The sequence below is a fragment of the Bradysia coprophila genome, unplaced genomic scaffold (assembly GCF_014529535.1).
Source record: "Bradysia coprophila strain Holo2 unplaced genomic scaffold, BU_Bcop_v1 contig_232, whole genome shotgun sequence".
NCBI lineage: Eukaryota > Metazoa > Arthropoda > Insecta > Diptera > Sciaridae > Bradysia > Bradysia coprophila.
This window is the reverse complement of record NW_023503493.1, coordinates 10253439-10274087: the sequence shown is the minus strand read 5'-3', so window position 1 is coordinate 10274087 and position 20649 is coordinate 10253439. Positions and strand designations below refer to the sequence as shown.

General features: G+C 36.5%; 2 protein-coding genes, 1 long non-coding RNA gene and 1 pseudogene across 3 annotated transcripts; 2 read left to right on the top strand and 2 right to left on the bottom strand.

The window, feature by feature from the left end:
* The first annotated feature begins 3873 nt into the window (after positions 1–3873).
* LOC119076562 lies at positions 3874–4604 on the top strand. Its single transcript, XR_005087654.1, has 2 exons — positions 3874–4025; positions 4154–4604. It is a non-coding gene; the product is annotated as an uncharacterized LOC119076562 (long non-coding RNA).
* Positions 4605–9870: 5266 nt separating this feature from the next.
* Positions 9871–11037, top strand: LOC119077206. The gene has a single exon (XM_037184389.1). The coding sequence runs from the start codon at positions 9871–9873 to the stop codon at positions 11035–11037; it is 1167 nt and encodes a 388-aa protein (XP_037040284.1).
* Positions 11038–15271: 4234 nt separating this feature from the next.
* On the bottom strand, positions 15272–17679 carry LOC119076513 (annotated as a pseudogene).
* A 623-nt stretch (positions 17680–18302) lies between these two features.
* Positions 18303–19580, bottom strand: LOC119077205 (uncharacterized protein K02A2.6-like). The gene has a single exon (XM_037184388.1). The coding sequence runs from the start codon at positions 19578–19580 to the stop codon at positions 18303–18305; it is 1278 nt and encodes a 425-aa protein (XP_037040283.1).
* Between the last annotated feature and the right edge of the window lie 1069 nt (positions 19581–20649).

Sequence of the window (20649 nt, the reverse complement as noted above, 5' to 3'; positions counted from 1 at the left end):
CCTAACATGTATCTCCAGATAGAGGTATACAACGTGTATAATAGGATGTAGAATGGCATCAAAAGAATATGAATCATTGAATTTGCGTTAAAGAATACCATAATGTCGATTATCCTGTTTGAAAAGAAGTTGAGAGGTGGAGTAATTAGATGTTCGAAAGGATTTTTGACAAACTTTCGTAAATTGAGATTCGCTGGCAATTTTCTGCCAAAGTACTGTTCGTTGTGGAAGAAGTGTTCTACTCATGATTCATGTCGATGTATCTTCGACATAGTCCCAAAGAAAAGTCGCTTATGTTTTCGTCTGCGTTGGACATTCCGTTTCTGTTCGATACGAACAATCTGACGTTCCCTACGCATACAAAGGTCACACTTTGTGTACAGAAGCCATTTTTTGTGTACAATCGAAAACTACCTGTGCATTAGTGCTACGTATCATCGTAATACCAACCACATGAAATTTGTGGTTGGATGAAAGTCATGAAGTAGTAATATTACTAATGCACGGAATTCGTGAGGTAGTAATATTAGTACCATTTAGAGTCGTGCGTCGGTCATTTTTTTTTCGGCGGCGATCAGCGCCTCTAGTACCACGTGAAATTCACCAAGCAGTGCAGTAGTAACGCATGATGTTCATCAGGTAGTAATATTACTAACTCATCTCGTTGTGAAAACAGTCATTTAAGTTAATCAAAAACCTTTCAATACCGGTTGATTTAAAAAAAAAAATACGAAAGCCTCAACCCTACAAAACCGCAAATATTCATCTGTACAAAATGTGAACAAATTTCTCAAACATCGTACCTATACCGAGAGAAAAAAAAACCCGTCTCCCCCAAATGTAATAAAAGTTCATTGAAATCATACCATAAATAGTCAAACAATGTCGTAACATACTTCACATTTCACTTATAGACTTCTTATAACCAAACAGTAAAAAACATACAACAGAGAGAAAATCGCAATAAATACTAATATCCTAAAATACTCTTATCTCCCCAATAAAAATCATAAATACTTCAACCACAATCGCATTCTATGTGTATATGTATGTACACATCAAAACAACATCCACTCCACAGTATCCACATCACAAGCGACGCCTCGAAGTATACGCATAACATAAATACGATACAGACAACTATTTCATGTCCAAACATATTTTTTTCTGGTAAAGCCACACTCATCCAATACCCACATCCTTTTCTCCATTTCTTTCGCTTCTTGAAGCCTATACGAAGGTCAAAATATAGGGTACCGGGTAATTAGATTTTATTAAATTCTAACAACCACTTCCGCTTTCCACTTAGATCCGTTTCTGTCTCTTTTTCGGATAGTCTGTTGAATGATAGACATTATCGGTGAAGCTCCCATATTGTACGTACAACTAACTTTTCGGTTAACGTCCTCTCTCTCTCTCTGTGTGTGTGTGTACGACAACGTTTTTATGGCTGGTTGTTTTTTATATTCAATATTCGGATAGGGGACCACATTTAAGGACTTATGACTTCGACATTATTTTGGATTTAGTACGTTTACTCTGGGTGTGTGTATTCTCCGTAAACAAAAGTTTGCTTTCGGAAATTCGGATTCGGTTTGGTTTTGATTTGGTTGGTATTGTGTGTATACGTCTCTCTATTTCCGGCTGGGTTTTGGAAGATTTTTTGTAAACACACAAACAAACGAGACACACATTCATTCCATTCTTTCCATGAAATGTAGCCACACATAAGAGAAAATGTAGCATTCATCTTGAAATGTTTACTTTTGTATATCCACATCCGCTTTGCTCTCGTACAATTTCTGGTGAATGGGGACGAATTGTGGTGCATTCAACGGTTTCGGCACATATAAATCTTATACCATAAGCTGCTACGCTTGAATGGTGATTGAGATAGTTAAAATTATGTTCTTTTGTCGTTGTAACAAATTGATTGTTGAGAAACGTGTGAAAATATCGGATTAGATTTGGAAAATCTTTATCGAGTGGACATTTAACAGCAAATCTCGAAGACTGATGATAGACCGAAAGAAAGAAAGACTGATCAAAGATAGACAAGCAGCTTTAAATGAATATTACTAGGAACAAAATCAAAGGAGTAAAGAGAGACGTACGTTTAGAAGCGGATTTAAATAGGCTGACAACGAAGTACAATCGAGGACACCAGTGGTATTATGTTTGTAATGCTGACAAGTGATGAGGGCCTAAGTTATATGAACTGAAACGAGAAGGTCTGTATTAGTGCAGCAGGTGGTCAGCGTGGGAATAAAATTGAAAAATTGGCTATTTCTACAAAGGAACAACGATAAAGTCAAATATGAAGTGACATCACTCCCTTTTAGGGATGGGAGACCTTTTATATTATCGATAATATCAATCAAAACAATTTATCGATAATTGATATATCAAATCGTTATCGATAATTTGATAATTATCGATAATTATCGAATTATCGATAATTTGATAATTATCGAAATATCGATAATTATCAAAATATCGATAATTATCAAAATATCGATATTTCAATAATAAAGTTATGTTACTGTGAAGAAATTGAAAACTGTTCTAAGCAACTTTTCGAGATCTCTGTCTAATTTATCATCATCCTAATGGAAAGATGGAAGAGTTACAGCTGAAAACTGCATGCATTTGTATTGGTTTATCTAAATATTCATATTCATAGTAGCTATCAATATATCGATTTTTCGATAATTATCAAAATATCGATATTTTGATTATTATCGAAATATCAATTATTATCGATTATCGATATTATTTTTGATAATTTTCGATAGAAAAATTTATCGATAATCGATTATCGATAATCGATAATTATCGATTATCAATATCAATATCGCCCATCCCTACTCCCTTTCTACTTCATTAATGGTGATTAAGTTCATGTCCGAGAGCCTATGAATGGATTTTCGTCCTGATAGTTTCGTATCATTCGCACCGACACCGATGTAATTCCCATTTAATTTAGAACGTATATGGCTCATGATCCTGATATGACAATCAAAAAGAAAATCCACTCGTAGGTTAACGTAGACATAACTAGCTAGCACGTGACAGTTATAATTTATCAAAGAGATAATTATCAAACGACACCCCTATAACCAATGCCCATTTATAGATGTCTCCGAACTTTTCCTCGGCAGTTTCAATTCTCTAGGACTTTTCATCTGGGCTCCCATGGAGAGACAAACAAGCAACAAACTTATATACATTATGGCTATAACAAGCGAAGTTGTCTAAGATGAACCTTCCCAAACAGACTACGTAAATAACTTGTCTGTGATGAAAGCTACAAAACAATTTTGTGGATTTAATACAGTTTCCGGAAGGTATTTCTCGTAAAAATATTGCACAGGAATTTCATTTTCGTTCAGTAGGGTATTGATGTATGCAAAATTTTGGCGATGTTTCTTTCTTACTTCTTCGAATCGTTTTGTCATATCACAAGCTTTGATAAAAACAGATGGACCTCGGTGGTACAGTTTGTTCATTTCATTTTTACACAGTTTTAGATCGTATCGCAGACAGTGTAAATATAAATCAACCTTATTAAAATGGTCAGTCATCGTCAACTACACAACATATGATATCAACAGCGACGACAAGATTATTGAAGTAATAGATTCTGTATTAAACACTATGAAATATTTTACACAAATGAAGCAATAGACTAAACGATTTTGTTGCAAAACATCCTACATTAAATTTTGAGAGAACCCTACTGCCACCGCTGATCGTTTCTAGATCAGCGCACATCGCTATGCGTGACTGAACGAAATTCATGCACACGAATATTTATAATTTTGATAATATTCCGCCTACGTATATTTGCTAGAACTGAATAAATCGTTTGCTTCTCGTTATCAATATATTTAGGTCATTTCACAGTATACGGTAATTAATTAACGCAATTGACATTGGGGTCTCGTATTTTAATTTGTTTAGCTACAACCGCTTGTGTGTTTCTTAAAGAGCTCAGTTCATCTCGGTTTTATATTCTTTAAAAAGTAAGTAAGTGAAACTCTGAATGTAAATTCAACTGTGAAGAACCTTAAGACAAGTCAAATCTGCTTATGTAATCGCCTATACTCAACCATTCGACTGAATCCTCACTTCAAAATTTTTAAATTTGAAGAAATGAATCATATTATGATGTACGCCTTGTTGGCCACAGTGGCGGTGTTAGATTTCGTTGCACCTACGCCAGTCACACTGTGTGTATACAGGACATGTTCCAATACCGGAATGGCTTGCCCTACTGGAGCCATACTCCAAATTCGAAATGGTTATCGTGGAGAGGTGTACGCCGAGCGCTGGAGGGATTTGTTTCAAGAAAAATGTTCCAATGATTGGGTTTTCTGTGTTCGACTAGTACCGAATTCTGGAGATTTGTACTTCAGATATGCAAATCGAGAAAGGAGAATTCCTGAAAGTTCCCGACACTCAGCCGTCAGTGATTGGTGTAGAGACATGTCTGGAGTGGAGTACTGGTTCGATGTTTGAAGATCTGTTTAGAGTACCATCAATGCTTGAAGTGCGTTGATTAAATATGAGATGCTTATTAAAGCGCACTTTACGAAGTGAAATCATTGTTTTATCTATACTTGTTGTATCCTGCGGAATTCGAAGGAATGGATGAGATGGTAAGAAAACTCGCGAAAATAAATCAAAAATGGAATTAGCTTAATTGAACTATGAAAGATCCGCCGGCTCCGATACTAAAGTCTTTCAGATTTCAGCTTGTTTGCTTAGAAACCTTACCAACACACGCCCAACAGCAAGTATAGTCTGGACCACCAAATTTAACAACTAAACGCCTTGAAGTATGCAATTAAAACTCTCTGAGGCGCTTAACTAATATCTCTCCTAAATATAGGCTAGACAGAAGCTTACAAATTCATCGTATAAGCATCAAGGAAAGTAAATTTGTGTTTTTTCGCATTAGTTGCTGGATTTTCGGAGTTTCATTGTTATTGTTAGTATGAGCTGGTTGTTCCGATGGTGGTACTTGGACTTCCATCAGGTTTTAGGGTTTTCGATGTTTTCAGGTTGTTTCGACATAACAAACCTGCTCCCGTGATTATGCTATTCAAGGGGTTTCCTCTAGCATTACTCAACGTTCATGAAGTATTTTTTATGAATTCGAGTTTTTGTTGACATAACCGACCTGTTCTCATGATGGTTCCTAGATTTTGGGGTTCGAGTTGATTTCTCTAGCATTTCTCAATTTCCATCAGGTTTTTCGATGAATTTGGATTATTTTCGACATAGCCAATGTGCTCCGAAGTTGGCTCCTAGATTTTCTGTTATACGAAACGCAGCGTAACTATTTGAATTAGTCAATACATAGTTCCAAAAACCTGATATCTAAAAAAAAAACTTTAAAGGGCAAAGATTGATAATGCGATAAAATTGCTAGAAAAAGATCCATGTAAAATTGTCACATGAATGAATGAGCGAAACAACAACAAAAGTACCAAACACAAATACTGTCTTCTATAAATCAGCAATAATTAAAACTAGAAATTAACTTCCCTCACACTAATTTCAAACATATCTTTTAAGGCATGCTCAAACCAATGTATACCCCATAGTAAAACATCCAAAACAATTTATACAAAATAATAAAATAATTACATAATCTTAAGGTCGTTTCGTTAACATAAAATTGACATAATTTCCCTCTGTACAACAAAAGTTTTCCTTTAAAAAATTTTTTTTTTAGTACAAAATTCCGCACATAGCATCAGCGAGCTGGGTTTATATTTTTCCGTAAGAATAAAGTGCTGTTTTATGTCGCGTATAATAATGAACTCGAAACCATTTTGCCTAGAAAATAATGTTCGAAAATATAACACAGCCAAGAATATCACATAGACGTTAAGGAGAAGGAATCCTTCGCTTTTAATGGTCGGAGTATCTTAACTTCACTTTAATTGTGTTTACATGACAGTGTGCATGTATATATTACGTATATTGTGTGGCTTTTTTCCGTAAGATTTATCGTAGATACGTAAAATTAAATTTTTTATTACATCGGGGGATAATGTATAGTAATGGTGAGGATTTGTGTTCCAGATAACAAATAACTACCACATAAGATTATTATGTTGTGCCCTTTTTGACTGTTACAGCATAGTATAATTTCGCATCTTGAATGGGTACCAGATAGTGTGTGTATGTGCCTTTGTTGTTGGTGCTCTGTTATTTTTCTTTTCTTTGGTGGAGCATATGTATTCCAGCTTGAACAGTGACGATGTTACGGTCTATGGACACAATTAAGATGATGGCATTTGGCTCAAATTGTATGTGATATGTGTTGCTGTGTTGACTTTTCCTCGGAGTGAAAGAAAGAATCACGTTACGAACTTCAACAAATCACTCAAGTGACGTCAGTGATTGGCGACTATAATTAAATTTTTCGCCCGTCACATAGTTGTATATGTATCATTGCTGACAAGTAAGGATAGGCTATCCATAAGTTCTGTGAGGGGTTGTCTATTAAAGTCTATTTACCAAAGAGCGAGGCTGGCTTAAAAGCTTACGAGATATTTGCATCACTAGAAACATAATTGCGGTTTTACAAGAGTGATATACATAAACCACTGAAGGTAATGCAAATCCGTAAAAGCAGACGATACCAAAGTTTGATGGTGCACCTCTAACTTGGATTTCGTATTTTCTTGTCATTGATTGTAGGCCGATGACACACGAGCAATTTTTCGTTGATGGGATCGATCAACATCAACGTAAAATTGATGGTGTGTTTCGACCTTAAGATTTGTATCACCTTCAGTATTTATATAGTTGAATTCACATTCGTCCGTTTTCTAGCGATACTTGACAGTTTGACAGTTTGAATTAAAAACAACGTTGCAAAAGTCATATAAACAATAAAGAGGCGTCACGTAAAAGGAAGCAAAAAGAGACGATTCAACAGTTGAATTTCAACTTATACTTCGACGGTAGACCGAAAACATTATGGAACAATTTTGGTTGCTTAGATCGACAATTATGCGTCTTTCATTGTTACGTAGCATAATTATCGATCACGTCAACGCAGAATTGCTCGTGTGTTTTTGTCCTTATGGATAACAAAAACAGGAAAGAGATTCAACGCCGACCTCGCACAGTGAATTCAAAGCAAGCCTCTTGCGAGCAATGGTCGTTTTCGTTTTCGACGACGTTCGGCTTCGTTATTGTGTCAAGTTGACGTCACTCAAATAGAGGACTGCACCGATCAAAGTTGGCTATTTTTTTTCATACATCATTTTTGATAGCCATAAATAGTCAACAGGTGTGTGTTTGGCCTTCTAATTGAGTGATGACAAAGTCAGCTTCGGTGCTTGACAGTGCTATGGTCGAGTATAAGAGTCAAACCACATCGAAATTTTCTGTCGTGAAGTGACAGTTTTGACATTGACATTTTTGACATTGTCATTTTTGACATCTGAAAAATTTCGTTATAACCTCAATTGAAAACGTGAACTGTACACAAAACTTCTCTTTAAACAATTAATTTTGAATAATATTGCAGTATTATCGTAAATATTACAATAAGGCTACTATAACACTGTAAAATTGTTCAAAATTAAATGTTTAAAGACAAGTTTTGTGTACAATTCACGTTTTCAATTGAGGCTGTGACGAAATTTTTCAGATGTCAAAAATGTCAACTGTCCCTTTATGACAAAAAGTTTCGATGTGGTTTGACTCTAATTTACGTCACAATGACAGAAAAGTCAAGTTTTCGCGGGGAGTTTGTTGAATCACTTGAAAATGTGTTTTTTATTTGTCATATGAATTACGTGCAATATTTAAACACAACTCCAAAACGATTCGCTAGCTAAAGGAGAAAGCTAAAAAAGTCATTTTTGTATTTCATACTCCTTCACAGGTATGTTAGGGTGGTTCAAATTTCCCTGAAGACGAAGAAATCGTAAACTGTAATTGAAAAATGGACAAAAATGACATTTTAAAAATGTTGAAAGACGTAAATTTTGTGTTTCTACGTATTTCTTACAATTTCAAAGCAATCTAAACAAGAAAACAAAAGAAAACAATTTTGACCAAAAAATCGGTGTAAAAATTCTATGCAAAACCATGGATTTTTTTCATGAAAAATTAATGTGACGCCCACACTTTGTAAAATACAATTATACTTTCTTCGGCAAAATTGTAGCAAATGATATAGAGAATAATATTACTAAAAACATTTTTTTTACTTTGGAACATATTTAAGAAATTATTTAACTTTAACCTTAAATTTAAAACATAAATTTGAGGAAAAGTCGGAAAACTCTTAAACGATTTGGAAAATTCGGAAAATCTAACTACGCCATAACCTTTGACCCTTTACCTTGAAAATGAGCTACCACACGTATCTCTCCGTTTCACACAGCCCTGTCAATAATTCGACAAAGACACCTCTGCATTTAAACTATAACAAAAAAAAAACGAAACTAGTAATTAGTAAGAGGAGAAGCGTATGTAACCATTCGTTCGAAGTATTATTCAGTATTCTCTCTGGCAGACAAACTTAGTTTTGACGCAGTCAAAGTACCACCTTATTTCTTGAAGCACAAATCCACTTCGGATTTATTCCGACTGTTGACTAATTTCCAATTTTACATGTAAAATACAAAGGCTACGTTCCATTTTTACCACCTAAATAAATAGTTAAGTGTCCATTCCACACAACAAAAAGTACTCCGTGAGAGAGCCGTGAGAGAGCGATCTGTCAAATAAACAAAGGAAAAATTAAAAAAAAATAATTTTGTCTCTCACACAGAGTACTTTTTTGGTAAGAGGAAACTAAGCATTAGGTTGCTAGAGAGGGTATTGCATTATTACATTATACGTTTCATATACACTCTTTATTATACAGTCCTCTAATATGGGCGGTCTTTTCTCCGAAAACTGCCGTGTTTGCTAATTACAATGTTGCAATCCATTGATTGATAATTGTTACTAAATGTATTTACAAATCTATTAAATAAAATCGATACATCAAGGCTCAATAGTTGATTAGTGTTCAGTGAACGTTGCTGGATGTTAATAATTAATTGCACATTACATAGACAGAGAATCACTCAACTGTCTATTTTAAGTGGTCTTACTAGATAGCTATGAGTGCAGCTGTAAACTGTGTCTGACTCGTAAAGAATAATGACGACTGTATCAATAGCCCTAAGGTTATTGGCAAGCATTTCTGCTAGTGAATATCAGGAAAGTTCTGTTATAAACATATTGAACGACCGCTACAACTTCGACCACAACGTGATGTTAATGGATTCATCTGCAGACATCAACCGTTTTATAACTGTAGGAAGACAAGTGCCATTAATACCACAAAGTGTATTTGTCCATCAGAATAATCCCACCCGATGGAGTAATGTAAAACAAATCCGAAGCACAAATCCATTCACGATAGTCGGTCTCGGAAAATTCCGACCAAAAATAATGCGAAAAGAGTTCGACAACTTGCTGGAGCGAGTAAAGGAAATTCAACGATTGAAGCTCGACATGAAAATCGGACTATTTTTTGCACACTCAATTTCGAATGACGATCTATTGGAATTGTTCAAGTGGTTTTTTGATTGTAGAATCATCAACATATTCGTTGCTTGTTACGGTGAATCGTCCGAGTCTGTAAACGTTTTGAATTTGTTTGCTTTCAATCCTTTCGGAACGTTTCGTGTGTTGAATGTTACTGTCAGTGATTTTGACAAACTATTTCTTAGTCAAAATAGCAACTTTCAACGGCATCCGCTTAACGTAACATATGATGGACGTATCTATTATGACCCATTGTTGCGAGTCTTATTTACAGGCATGAATGCTTCGGCCAACATGGTTTATTATGAGTCCGGCGCTTGGGCTAACGACGAGGAATGGAATAATAACTTTCTGGAAAATTCCGAGATTGATTTCGATACGAACGTACAACCAATACAAATATCACAACCAAGAGTGTCAAATGTCATTATCTATCCCATTTTCAAGGACAAAACAGTGATGATAGTGCCGAAATCTAAACCATACCCTGAGTTTTTAGCTTATCTACAATTGTTCACGTCCACCAATGTATTCATTTACATTATCTTCACTATCGCTTTGACTATAGTCCTATTGACGTTGATTCGACACAAGGACGACAAAGAGGCCAATTTGTTCAAAAGCGGATCAGACATTTTGTATCTCCTAATGAATGAGAACGGGTTTATAACCTATCAGATGCGGTCTCTTTCGGAAATTTGTCTACTCGTACCACTAACCTTCGCCGGATTTATATTTGTCAATGGCTTTATGTCCATCTTGCAAAGCTATCTCATTCAACCAGTCATGCAACCTCAAATCAATACGTTGGAGGATATTTACAAAAGTAACATCATGATTTATCCAGACTTGGATGATTTGCAGGATATGTTTCGAAGCCTGACTACTTACAAAGGACGTAAAGAAGCATCAAACAGTTATACATATAAGAGCCGACTTCGCGGACGTTTTTCCGGCATATTTTCTGAGTCGGAGAATTTTTGGAAAGAAAAAGAGCAAACCGAAGAAAAGCTTGGCGTTAGAGGCTTTCACATTTCTGATGTGTACCTCGACGAAAGTTTATATGCATATCGCGTAAACGATGCGTTTCCATTTGCTGATCGCATGAATGATATAATTAGTCGGCTTCAATGTGCCGGATTGATTGAGAGATGGACACGATTTACCGCTGCTGCACCATTTACAGGCAACGTAGAGGACCGAGACAAATTACTTAGAGAAGAAGTAGTTTTTCACTATCTATCTGCACCCAATCTACCCTATAATGAAGAACCTTCTGATTTCCCAATATTTGTTATTTATGGCTGGGGTGTAAGTGCAATCGTATTTTTCATGGAAATTTTATTTCATTTACTGTTATCTAACTTTTCGCGTATTCGACGCGGTCTTGCTGCCGGGTGCTCAAAACGTGGAATTAAATCAGTCAAAGAACGCATTTTTCATCTCTTCCGGAAACTTTAAAGTGTGTTGTTGAATACATGGACAATCTACTAACTACTACTAACACTACTAGATATTTGTTAGTTTTGAATTATAAAGAGCGCCTTCTGCACAAACTGAGTAGTTCATTCGATGAGGAGCCTAATGTTTGAGAATTATTTCGTAAAATTCCCATTTTTTTCATTATTAAATTGCTCGTAAAACATCAAGACAAGTTCAAAAACATTTAAAAACTGTGTAATTGCAAAGAAAAAAAGGGAATTTTTGGAAATTAATTCTTAAATATTAGGTTCTGAGAGAATAGATCAATTTGTGCATATTGTTACTTCCTATTAAATGGTGTTGTTTGATTGCAACGATATAGTTTTCGATGTTCTTTTTTTGTACGTCGCACCTGATCATATCGTAATAATTTTCATTTGTAACCCGTTTTAGTTTCGTGACAGCATTGATGTTTATGTTCTATAGTAATCCTCTCTCTAGCAAACAAACTCTCAGCTCTCTGTGTCAAATTCACACCTTTTTTCTTTGTATTCTACAAACAGAATTCTACATTTTGACTGACTACACTGTAATGTATATGTAAATTCCAAAGGCTACTTGATTCTTTCACCACCTTAATAAAGGTAGTTTGGTTGCTAGAGAGGGTATTGTCTATTAAGTAACGTACTTACTAACGTACTCTAAGCATAATTAATGTTATGATGGTTGATTTAATGTGGCTGAATGTGGACTCAAACCAAGTGTGGTGAATTTAATTCGGTTCTTCTCATGCGCAAAGGTGGTGAACTAAGTTTTAAAGTGAATTTATTAGATTTCGTATGTTTCATGAACTCTGCGTATAAGAAGTATACTTTCTGTTGTCTGAATGACCTTAAGCATCACTCCCTAATCTTTTCCGGTAACTTTATTCGTTACAATACGTGGTGTATCTTCTCCAGCGGCCTGGTATAAGCTCTGAGCATGGGGAACGCTCTCTTCAATTCGCTGGACCCACTTTGTTTAATGTGCTGCCGGTGGAAATTAGAGATTCAGCACGGCCTTCATCATTCTTTCGTAAACTAAAGGCGTTCCTACTAGAGGCTATACAGTATTTTGAATCATCATCTTTGTTATTACTTTTATTTTTCGTGTGAATGGCCAATACCACATTAGTTTTGCATACCCGGAGCTGCATTGTTACTGCCATTTTTGACTTTTCACTTGGACATTGATCCGCTATCCTTCCTTATAAATCTTTCCCTAATTTTAATTTTTGATTTTGCTAAAATCTTCCTTTATTGCCGTGAATTAGTTTTTAATTAACATTTTTTCATTCTCTGAGTTTAACTATTTTACATTTAATTCCCTTGACTGAAAGTCATGGGTCTTATGGATGATAAACACCCTAAAATGTTTGTCACACAATGATCACTACTATGATTGAAAATGCATGAATGTATGACCAAAAACCTTAAATACAGAAAATGTTTGTCACACTTTGATGATTCGTTGATAACACGATAACTTGAGTAATTTTCAACGGATTTCCAAAAACTTTTTTTTTAATCGACGGGGAATTGAATTAATGAGGTTAAGTTCGAAGATGGGCTATTACGGTCGGGTGATCTTAGAGATATTCTCAAAAGAATTTTTGTCTGGTCGCTTGATTCCACGATAACTCGAGTAGCTTTCAACGGATTTCCAAAAACTTTTTTTTTACCGACGGGGAATTGAATTAATGAGGTTAAGTTCGAAGATGGGCTATTACGGTCGGGTGATCTTAGAGATATTCTCAAAAGAATTTTTGTCTGGTCGCTTGATTCCACGATAACTCGAGTAGCTTTCAACGGATTTCCAAAAACTTTTTTTTAATCGACGGGGAATTGAATTAATGAGGTTAAGTTCGAACATGGGCTATTACGGTCGCGTGTTCTTAGAGATATTCCCAAAAGAATTTTTGTCTCGTCCTTTGATAACACGATAACTCGAGTAGTTTTCGACAGATTTCCAAAAACTTTTTTTTTATTTGACAGGGAATAAAATTACGAAGGCTACGTTCGAAGATGGGTCGTAACGTGCTGGTGATCTTAGAGATATTCCCAAAAGAATTTTTGTCTCGTTCCTAGATAACACAATAACTTGACGTAATCCTCAACGGATTTCAAAAACTGTTTTTATTCGACGGAGAATTCCATTTCCGAGGATAAGTTCAAAGTTGGGCTATGACAGTGGGGGATCTCAGAGATATTCCTAAAAGAATTTTTGTATCATCATATTATCGTGTTATTAGTTGAGTAATTCTTAATGGTCCACAAAAGACAATTATCCTCCTAAGAAAGATATTTTTGGGTTAAGCTCGTTAATGGAATATACTGGAGTAATATTCTAGGATTTATTCCAAAATTTTGTGTGTGTAATATCTTTATATCGATGATAAGAAAAAAATTAAAGTTTGGACGAGTGTGAACTTTGCGGCCAGAGCGAAGCGAGGGCCGTAATCACACGAGTTTAATTTTTATTCAATATATAAGCAAGAAATTCGCCTCTTTCCAGGGTCTGCTAGAAGACAATAAAACTTAAGAGACATCGATGCTTAGCTAAAATTGTATCCTACATTTGCGTATCTCGTGCTGCCTTTTTGATTATATCTTTTCATCAGAATCCTTTTTTCAAAACACACGACCGCAATAACGACCACGAATGTATTAGCTTTCAACAGAAAGTAGATTTGGTTGTAGTCACTTGACCAGTTCTGAAAAAAGTGATCAGTGTAACGAAATTTTCATAAACTGCCCAGTTTTCTCAGGGTTGGTCAAATTGCTACAACCAAATCTATTTTATGTTGAAAGCTGACACATTCGTGGTCGTTATTGCGGTTGTACATACTTGAAAAATGAATCTGGTGGAAATAGATTACCAAGAGACGGTATTTAAAAATCACCCAAATGTATACTTTTCAGCAAATCATCGATGCCTCTTAAGTACTGAAAATACGTATGAACCAGTATATGGTCAAGTGCTGGAATTTCTCATATACGTATTTTGTATCGAAAGTACGGTACGCATACCCTAGTATACTTTTATGTACTTTTAGAGTGATTTTTTTTGCTCGGATTACAAAAATCTTCTTGAGAAAAGTAGTCAATCAGTCAAGGGATCTGACCCATCCAAAAGATGGGGCCTAGTTTATAAGTATTTTAGAATAGCACCTTTGAACTGTTTGTAAACGTACTATCGTATTACATTTGTATGTCGATTTTCAATGAATGAAATATATAAAGAAAAAAAAAGCATTCTAACTGTCCGACATTTTGCATATTTGCCACGGTCTTCTATTCCCAAAACTTTTTTGACGACACCAACTTTCCATCGGCAATACATTTCGAAAAAAAAGAGTTTAAACCCCCGAAATTGAAACATTTTCCCATCTTTGGTCATTTCACCCGTATTCTGTTCGCAAAACTCTGATACTTTCCCCAATATTCCATCTTCCTTAGTTAAGATAATCATTTATTTAGCTAATTTGCTATTATAATAGTTATAATAATAGTTATAATAGTCAAAAAAAATTTCATGTAAGGGGTCGAAAACCTGAGAAAAATATCGAAACTCCCTCATTTTCGGCCCCGACACATGAAAATACAGTTTACATAAATCAGTGATTTAAAATCACAGAAAAAAAGGACTACAGCAAAAGTCACACTTTTCAGTCAATTTCAAATCAACTTTCGTCTCCCCTTAAAAATCACAAATTTATGCTGACGTCCTTCAAATAACTATTTACTATTAAAAACTCCCCCACTCTTCTACTTCTTCACTTCACTCGGCAATGAGTTGAATTCAATGAGGCCTTTATGGAATACTGAATTACGCGCTTTCACCAATACCCTCTCCAGCAACCAAACTTCGTTTTGACGCAGTCAAAATACCACCTTATTTTGACAAATGTGAAACTGACATTTTATGTAATAGAGTTGCCGTGCCGCGCAATTTTTTAAAGCAATATTGACGTCACACGAAAAAGACAAATTTTAAACTTTATCTCATTTTTGCACACCAAAGTAGCGGAGCAACACACAAAAGAACACGTCACTATCAGAAATTAAACATTTTGGAACACCGAAATGGTTAATCGAGGCGAAATATTTTTGTTGTGTTCCCACAATAAAACATAAACGGATTCGATTTACATATTTCATTTATTGTATCGAATTTATCTCTGATAACAAAACTATGATTTCGCTTTTACGATTTAAATCATTTGACCGCTCGATAACGACTAACTGATACGACGAGCAAATTATGATTTCTTCATTGACACATATGCAAATGTGTATGTGTGTGCATATCCAACATCTCCCCCCTTAAAATAACAAACGCATTAAAGATCCAAATATCGCCCCTTAACTGATCGTGAAAAATCTGTACGGATTGGTGGGTGACGGTTACGTTGTGGTCGGGTTGGAATAAGTGGAATTGATGATGCTGGAGGTTCATGTAAATTTTCGTTGGTCTGTGGTGCAATGTGATGTGGTAGCGATGATCCAATTTGCGGTGCAGTATCAAACGTATCATACAACAAACTTAACGTTGGACTTGATTCCTCATTTTCGTATTCGTACCTGACTCGGATTTGATTAGCATGACGACGCCAGATATTTCCATCACATTCGACATTGTAGACCACTGTGCCAGATCGTTCGATGATAACGGCTGGTGTCCAAATGATTTTCTTGTCTCGAAAATCACGAATGTAAACTTTCTGATTCGGATAGAAAATACGATTTTTCGCTCCATGTTTGACGTTGAATTGATGTTCCATTTTACTGTCACGGACGATGTCGAATTTTGCTCTCGGTTTAACCAAATCTAAAGTTGAATGTATTTTTCGTCCAAGCATGACTTCGGCTGGGCTACAGTTTGCTGGTAATTGAGCGTTTGGCGTCATGCGATAACGCTGAAGAAATGTTTGAAGGACGTTGGGTATACTTTCCTCTCCCTTAGCTTTCTTGAGTGCTCGTTTGAAAGTATCGACAAATCGTTCGGCTTGCCCATTCGATTGTGCATGGTAAACTGGTGTTCGGATGTGATAAATGCCTTCCGATTTGCAATAATCAGCAAATTCTTCCGAAATAAACGCTGGTCCATTATCAGATACCAAAATCGACATGTTGCCGAAGCGAGCATTGATTTCACGTAATTTGGAAATCGCGACTGCTGAAGTTGTGTTAGTGATGACGAATATTTCAGGCCATTTTGAGTAGGAATCGACCACGACAAAATAGTAGTGACCCTGAAATTCACCAGCGAAATCGATGTGTACACGAGACCATACATTCGATGCCTTTGGCCAAGACGATAATGTTGCTTTAATGGGTGCTTTCGCTGTACTGGCGCATCGGGAACAACTTTGCACGTATTCAGTAATGTCTTTATCAATGTTTGGCCAATACACGTAGCTTCGAGCCAAAGCCTTCATACGAACAATGCCTGGATGAGCAACGTGCAGTCGTTGAAGAATTTCCTTCTGTAACGATAAAGGAATGACGACTCGTTCATTGAATAATAGGCAACCATCCATTTCACACAACGATTCACGACGATTATAAAAAACCTTTAACGTTTCATCTTCAAGATGTGTCGGCCAATTCGATTTCAGGAAATTACTCACGGAAATGAGCAATTCATCTTCAACGTTTCATGGGCAACCATTTCGGCAGTGACAGGTAAGGTACGTATCGCATCCACCAAAATTCGATTGATCGAGTCCTCCATAATGCGAACTGAAGAAACGATGATCGGTTCCAAAGGCGATTGGTGATTGGCAATAAGACGAGACAAAACGTCAGCATAACCAAATTTTTCCGTTTTGACGTATTCGACGTCGAAATCGTATGACATTAATGATATCGCCCAACGCTGCAGTCGACTGGATGAATGTACCGGAATGCCCTTCTTTGAACCAAATATTGCGAGCAATGGCTTGTGATCGGTTTCCAATACAAATTTTCGTCCCCAAATCATTCGATGGAACTTTTGAACTGCGAAGACCAAGGATAAAGCCTCTCTTTCGATTTGTCCATAGTTGCGTTCTGCTGGAGTGAGACTTCGTGATGCATGCTCAATTGCTTTCTCGGAACCGTCTGCATACCGATGAAGAATTACAGCACCAAGACCTTGAGACGACGCATCAGCTGCAACTCGGATGGGTACGTTTGGATCATAGTGAGCCAATAGCAGGTCGGAAAGTAGAATTTGTTTTGCTTTGTTGAATGCTTCACGACATTCATCATTCCATTCGAATTTAACGTCTTTGCAAAGCAACCGATCCAATGGAGCACGTAAATTTTTCATTTCCTTGACAAACTTGGAATAATGATTTATCATACCCAAAAACGACTTGACGGTGGTAACATCGTGTGGCTCAGGCATGTCAACAATTGCTTGAATCTTAGCCGGATTCGGACGACGACCATGCTCATCTATAATAAAACCAAGAAATTCGATTTCTGTCATTAAGAACTCACACTTGTGATGCCGAATACTGAAGCCAAATTCTTTGATTCGTTCGAAGAGTGCGATCAGATTACGGTTGTGCTCTTCTATCGTACGACCATTCACCGTAATGTCATCCTGATAGCCACAAGTTCGGTCCAAGCCAGCAATCATTGCGTCAACAATTTGTTGAAAAACGGCTGAAGCGATTTTCACTCCAAACGGTAGGCGATTAAATTGAAATAGGCCCCGATGAGTGTTGATGGTGATGTACTTTCTCGATGATTCGTCCACAACGAGTTGAAAGTATGCGTCAGCAAAATCGATTTTCGAAAAATATTTTCCACCGTTAAGCGTAGCGAAAATCGAATCGGGTGTCGGAAGCGGATAATGGTATGTGTCCAGCGCGTCGTTGAGACCAGTAGCAAAATCGGCGCACATTTGTATCGACCCATTTGGTTTCTTTGTTGTGACAATTGGAGCAGCCCATTCGGAATATGAAACGGGACTGATGACACCCAAGTGTTGTAAACGATCCAGCTCTGCTTCAACAACAGGAACAGCAGCGTAAGCAACTGGACGTTTCGGACGGAAAATTGGCTTAGCATCAGGTTTGACACGTAAGGTGACTTGAGTTTTAGTGCACGTTCCCAAAGTCGAATCAAAAACTGATGAAAATGTCTGCCGGAAATTTTCCATGAACTCGTGTTGATTGCTGGAGTCTGACGTTTTCATTATTTGGTTACAAACGGAATTCAATGGAATGTCAAATAATCCAAACAAATCCAGCCAATCATTGCCAATTACGTTTAAATCGTGCGCATCGGAGACGCGTAGCAAATGCCAGTAGTGTCAACGTCATTGAATAAGATTTTGCATTCAAATTCAATTTCCAGCGAAAGCGGACCACCAGATGCAGTTTGAGCTAGTTCGGTGCAATGAATCGCTGAAGGATGACCCAATTTCTTGTAGTTCTCACGTGAGATGATAGTAACGTCGGATGCCGTATCCACTTGAAGTCGTATGGGACATCCGTTGATGAGTACAACGATGTATTTCCTTTTTGCCGTATGATCCACTTTAGAAACAGTGAAAATTGGTTTGCATTGTTTGGACGATGACGTTCCTTTGTTCGGACTCTGATTTTTTTGTTGCGAGATAACACAAAAACCTTCCTTGTGTCCAATCTTGTTGCAATCACGACAAAGGTGTTTAACATATGTACATTCCTTGACGAAATGTTTTGCTCCACACAGCCAGCACGGACGATACGGTACTTTTTTCGATGAATCTTGAGCAGGTGATTTGCTGTACGATGCTTTGTCAACGGTTTTAGGTGATTTCTTACTTTTATCGTTGATCTGCTTGACATATGGCGTGGATGTGCCCGATGGAGTTTTTGCAATCAGCTCGGCATCCAATTTGAGATCCATCAAACGTTTGCATTCGACAGTTAACGTAGCCAAGGTCAAGGCTGCATCTGATTCCAATTTCATCAGTAAACGAGTACGAAACTCTTTGTCACATGTCGGCAGTCCACAAATAAAAATCAGACATTTGAACTGATCAGATGTCAATTTGGCAAAATCGAAGCGTTCACATTCCTTGTTAACGATACTGGCGAAAGCAATAAAGTCGTCGGATGATTTCTTTACCAATTTCATGCAATTGTAGCGGATGCTAAACAATGATTCCGGTTCACCGAACATGCGCTTTAATATCTTTACTGTCTCTTCCAATGAATTTTCGTTTGATTTTTTCGGCAGAATGAAATTCACGTACTTAGAATGTGAATCCTCGTCCAATTTACGCAACAATAATCGTACCTTAGCCGCATCGTCAAGGTTTTTTGCATCAACCGTAAATACGTCCTCATGACGAGCATACCACGTACTGAATGTAAATTTGCTGAGTGGATCATGGATGTAACTGGTAAGCGAATTTGCCAATAAATCCATGGATCGTTGTGCAGCATTCGTTTGTAGAGCGTCGTTATCCAGTTTGTTAACCGCAATTTGTTTCGCTAATTCTTGCAAAACAACCGTTTGATCAGCCAACAATTGTAATAACTTTTCGTTTTCCGTCATTGTCAAATGTTTATGAAATTAAAATGTTCCAAAAACGCACAAAATGTTATTCGTTGAACACATTTAACTTGACCTACACGGGTCTTCAAGGTGTCATTGAAATGTACACTTATTGTTCGGACAACACAATGAACTTTTCACAAAATTTGTCGATTGAAATTTAGAAAATTCATTAAAATGTCTTTTATCCTCGTCGCCAAAATGTTGTGTTCCCACAATAAAACATAAACGGATTCGATTTACATATTTCATTTATTGTATCGAATTTATCTCTGATAACAAAACTATGATTTCGCTTTTACGATTTAAATCATTTGACCGCTCGATAACGACTAACTGATACGACGAGCAAATTATGATTTCTTCATTGACACATATGCAAATGTGTATGTGTGTGCATGTCCAACAATTTTTAACACAAAAAATGACATCGCTGCTTATACTTCATCTAATATAGTTTTAAAAGTGTAAAATTTTCTATGACAGAATACACTGTACAGTTTTACCACCTTAATTTTCCTAGTTTGGTTGCTAGAGAGATTATTGGCTGTGGCGCTTCTCTTGCATGTGAACCAAAAGTTGTTTCTCAACCTCGTTGGAAAGTTATGGACTTGCGTCAAGTCCACTTGCTAAAGTGTGTGAATGATAATAGCAAAAATAAAGAAGAAAAAACAGTGAGAGTGAACTCACACAAGCAGAATTTGAATTTACAACCAGTACCAGTACAAGTGGAAGGTTTGTAGTCTTGAATTCAATCAGGTGTTTCCCTTTCGCAGTATGAAATGCATGAACCCGCACTTTCTCTATTTGCGGTACAAAAACTGCAACATACATTTTCACAACTGCATGAAATGTAACAGCAATGTACAGCAATGTCATGAAGGCGAGCGTGTCTTTGACTTGAAACGAAATTCAGTCGTCCAAATTAAATTACTTTGGTAAAATCTTGTAACTGACGGCAACCAATAATAATAAACTGTAATATTGCTTCAACAACGCAACAAAAAAGTATAAATACCGAAGCACTCCATACAAACCAGAATTATAACACAAAAAACATAACAATTTT

Excerpts from the sequence above, each read along its gene's own strand:
- LOC119077205 (XM_037184388.1), bottom strand. The coding sequence starts at position 19,580 with ATGACGGAAAACGAAAAGTTATTACAATTGTTGGCTGATCAAACGGTT.
- LOC119077206 (XM_037184389.1), top strand. The coding sequence starts at position 9,871 with ATGGTTTATTATGAGTCCGGCGCTTGGGCTAACGACGAGGAATGGAAT.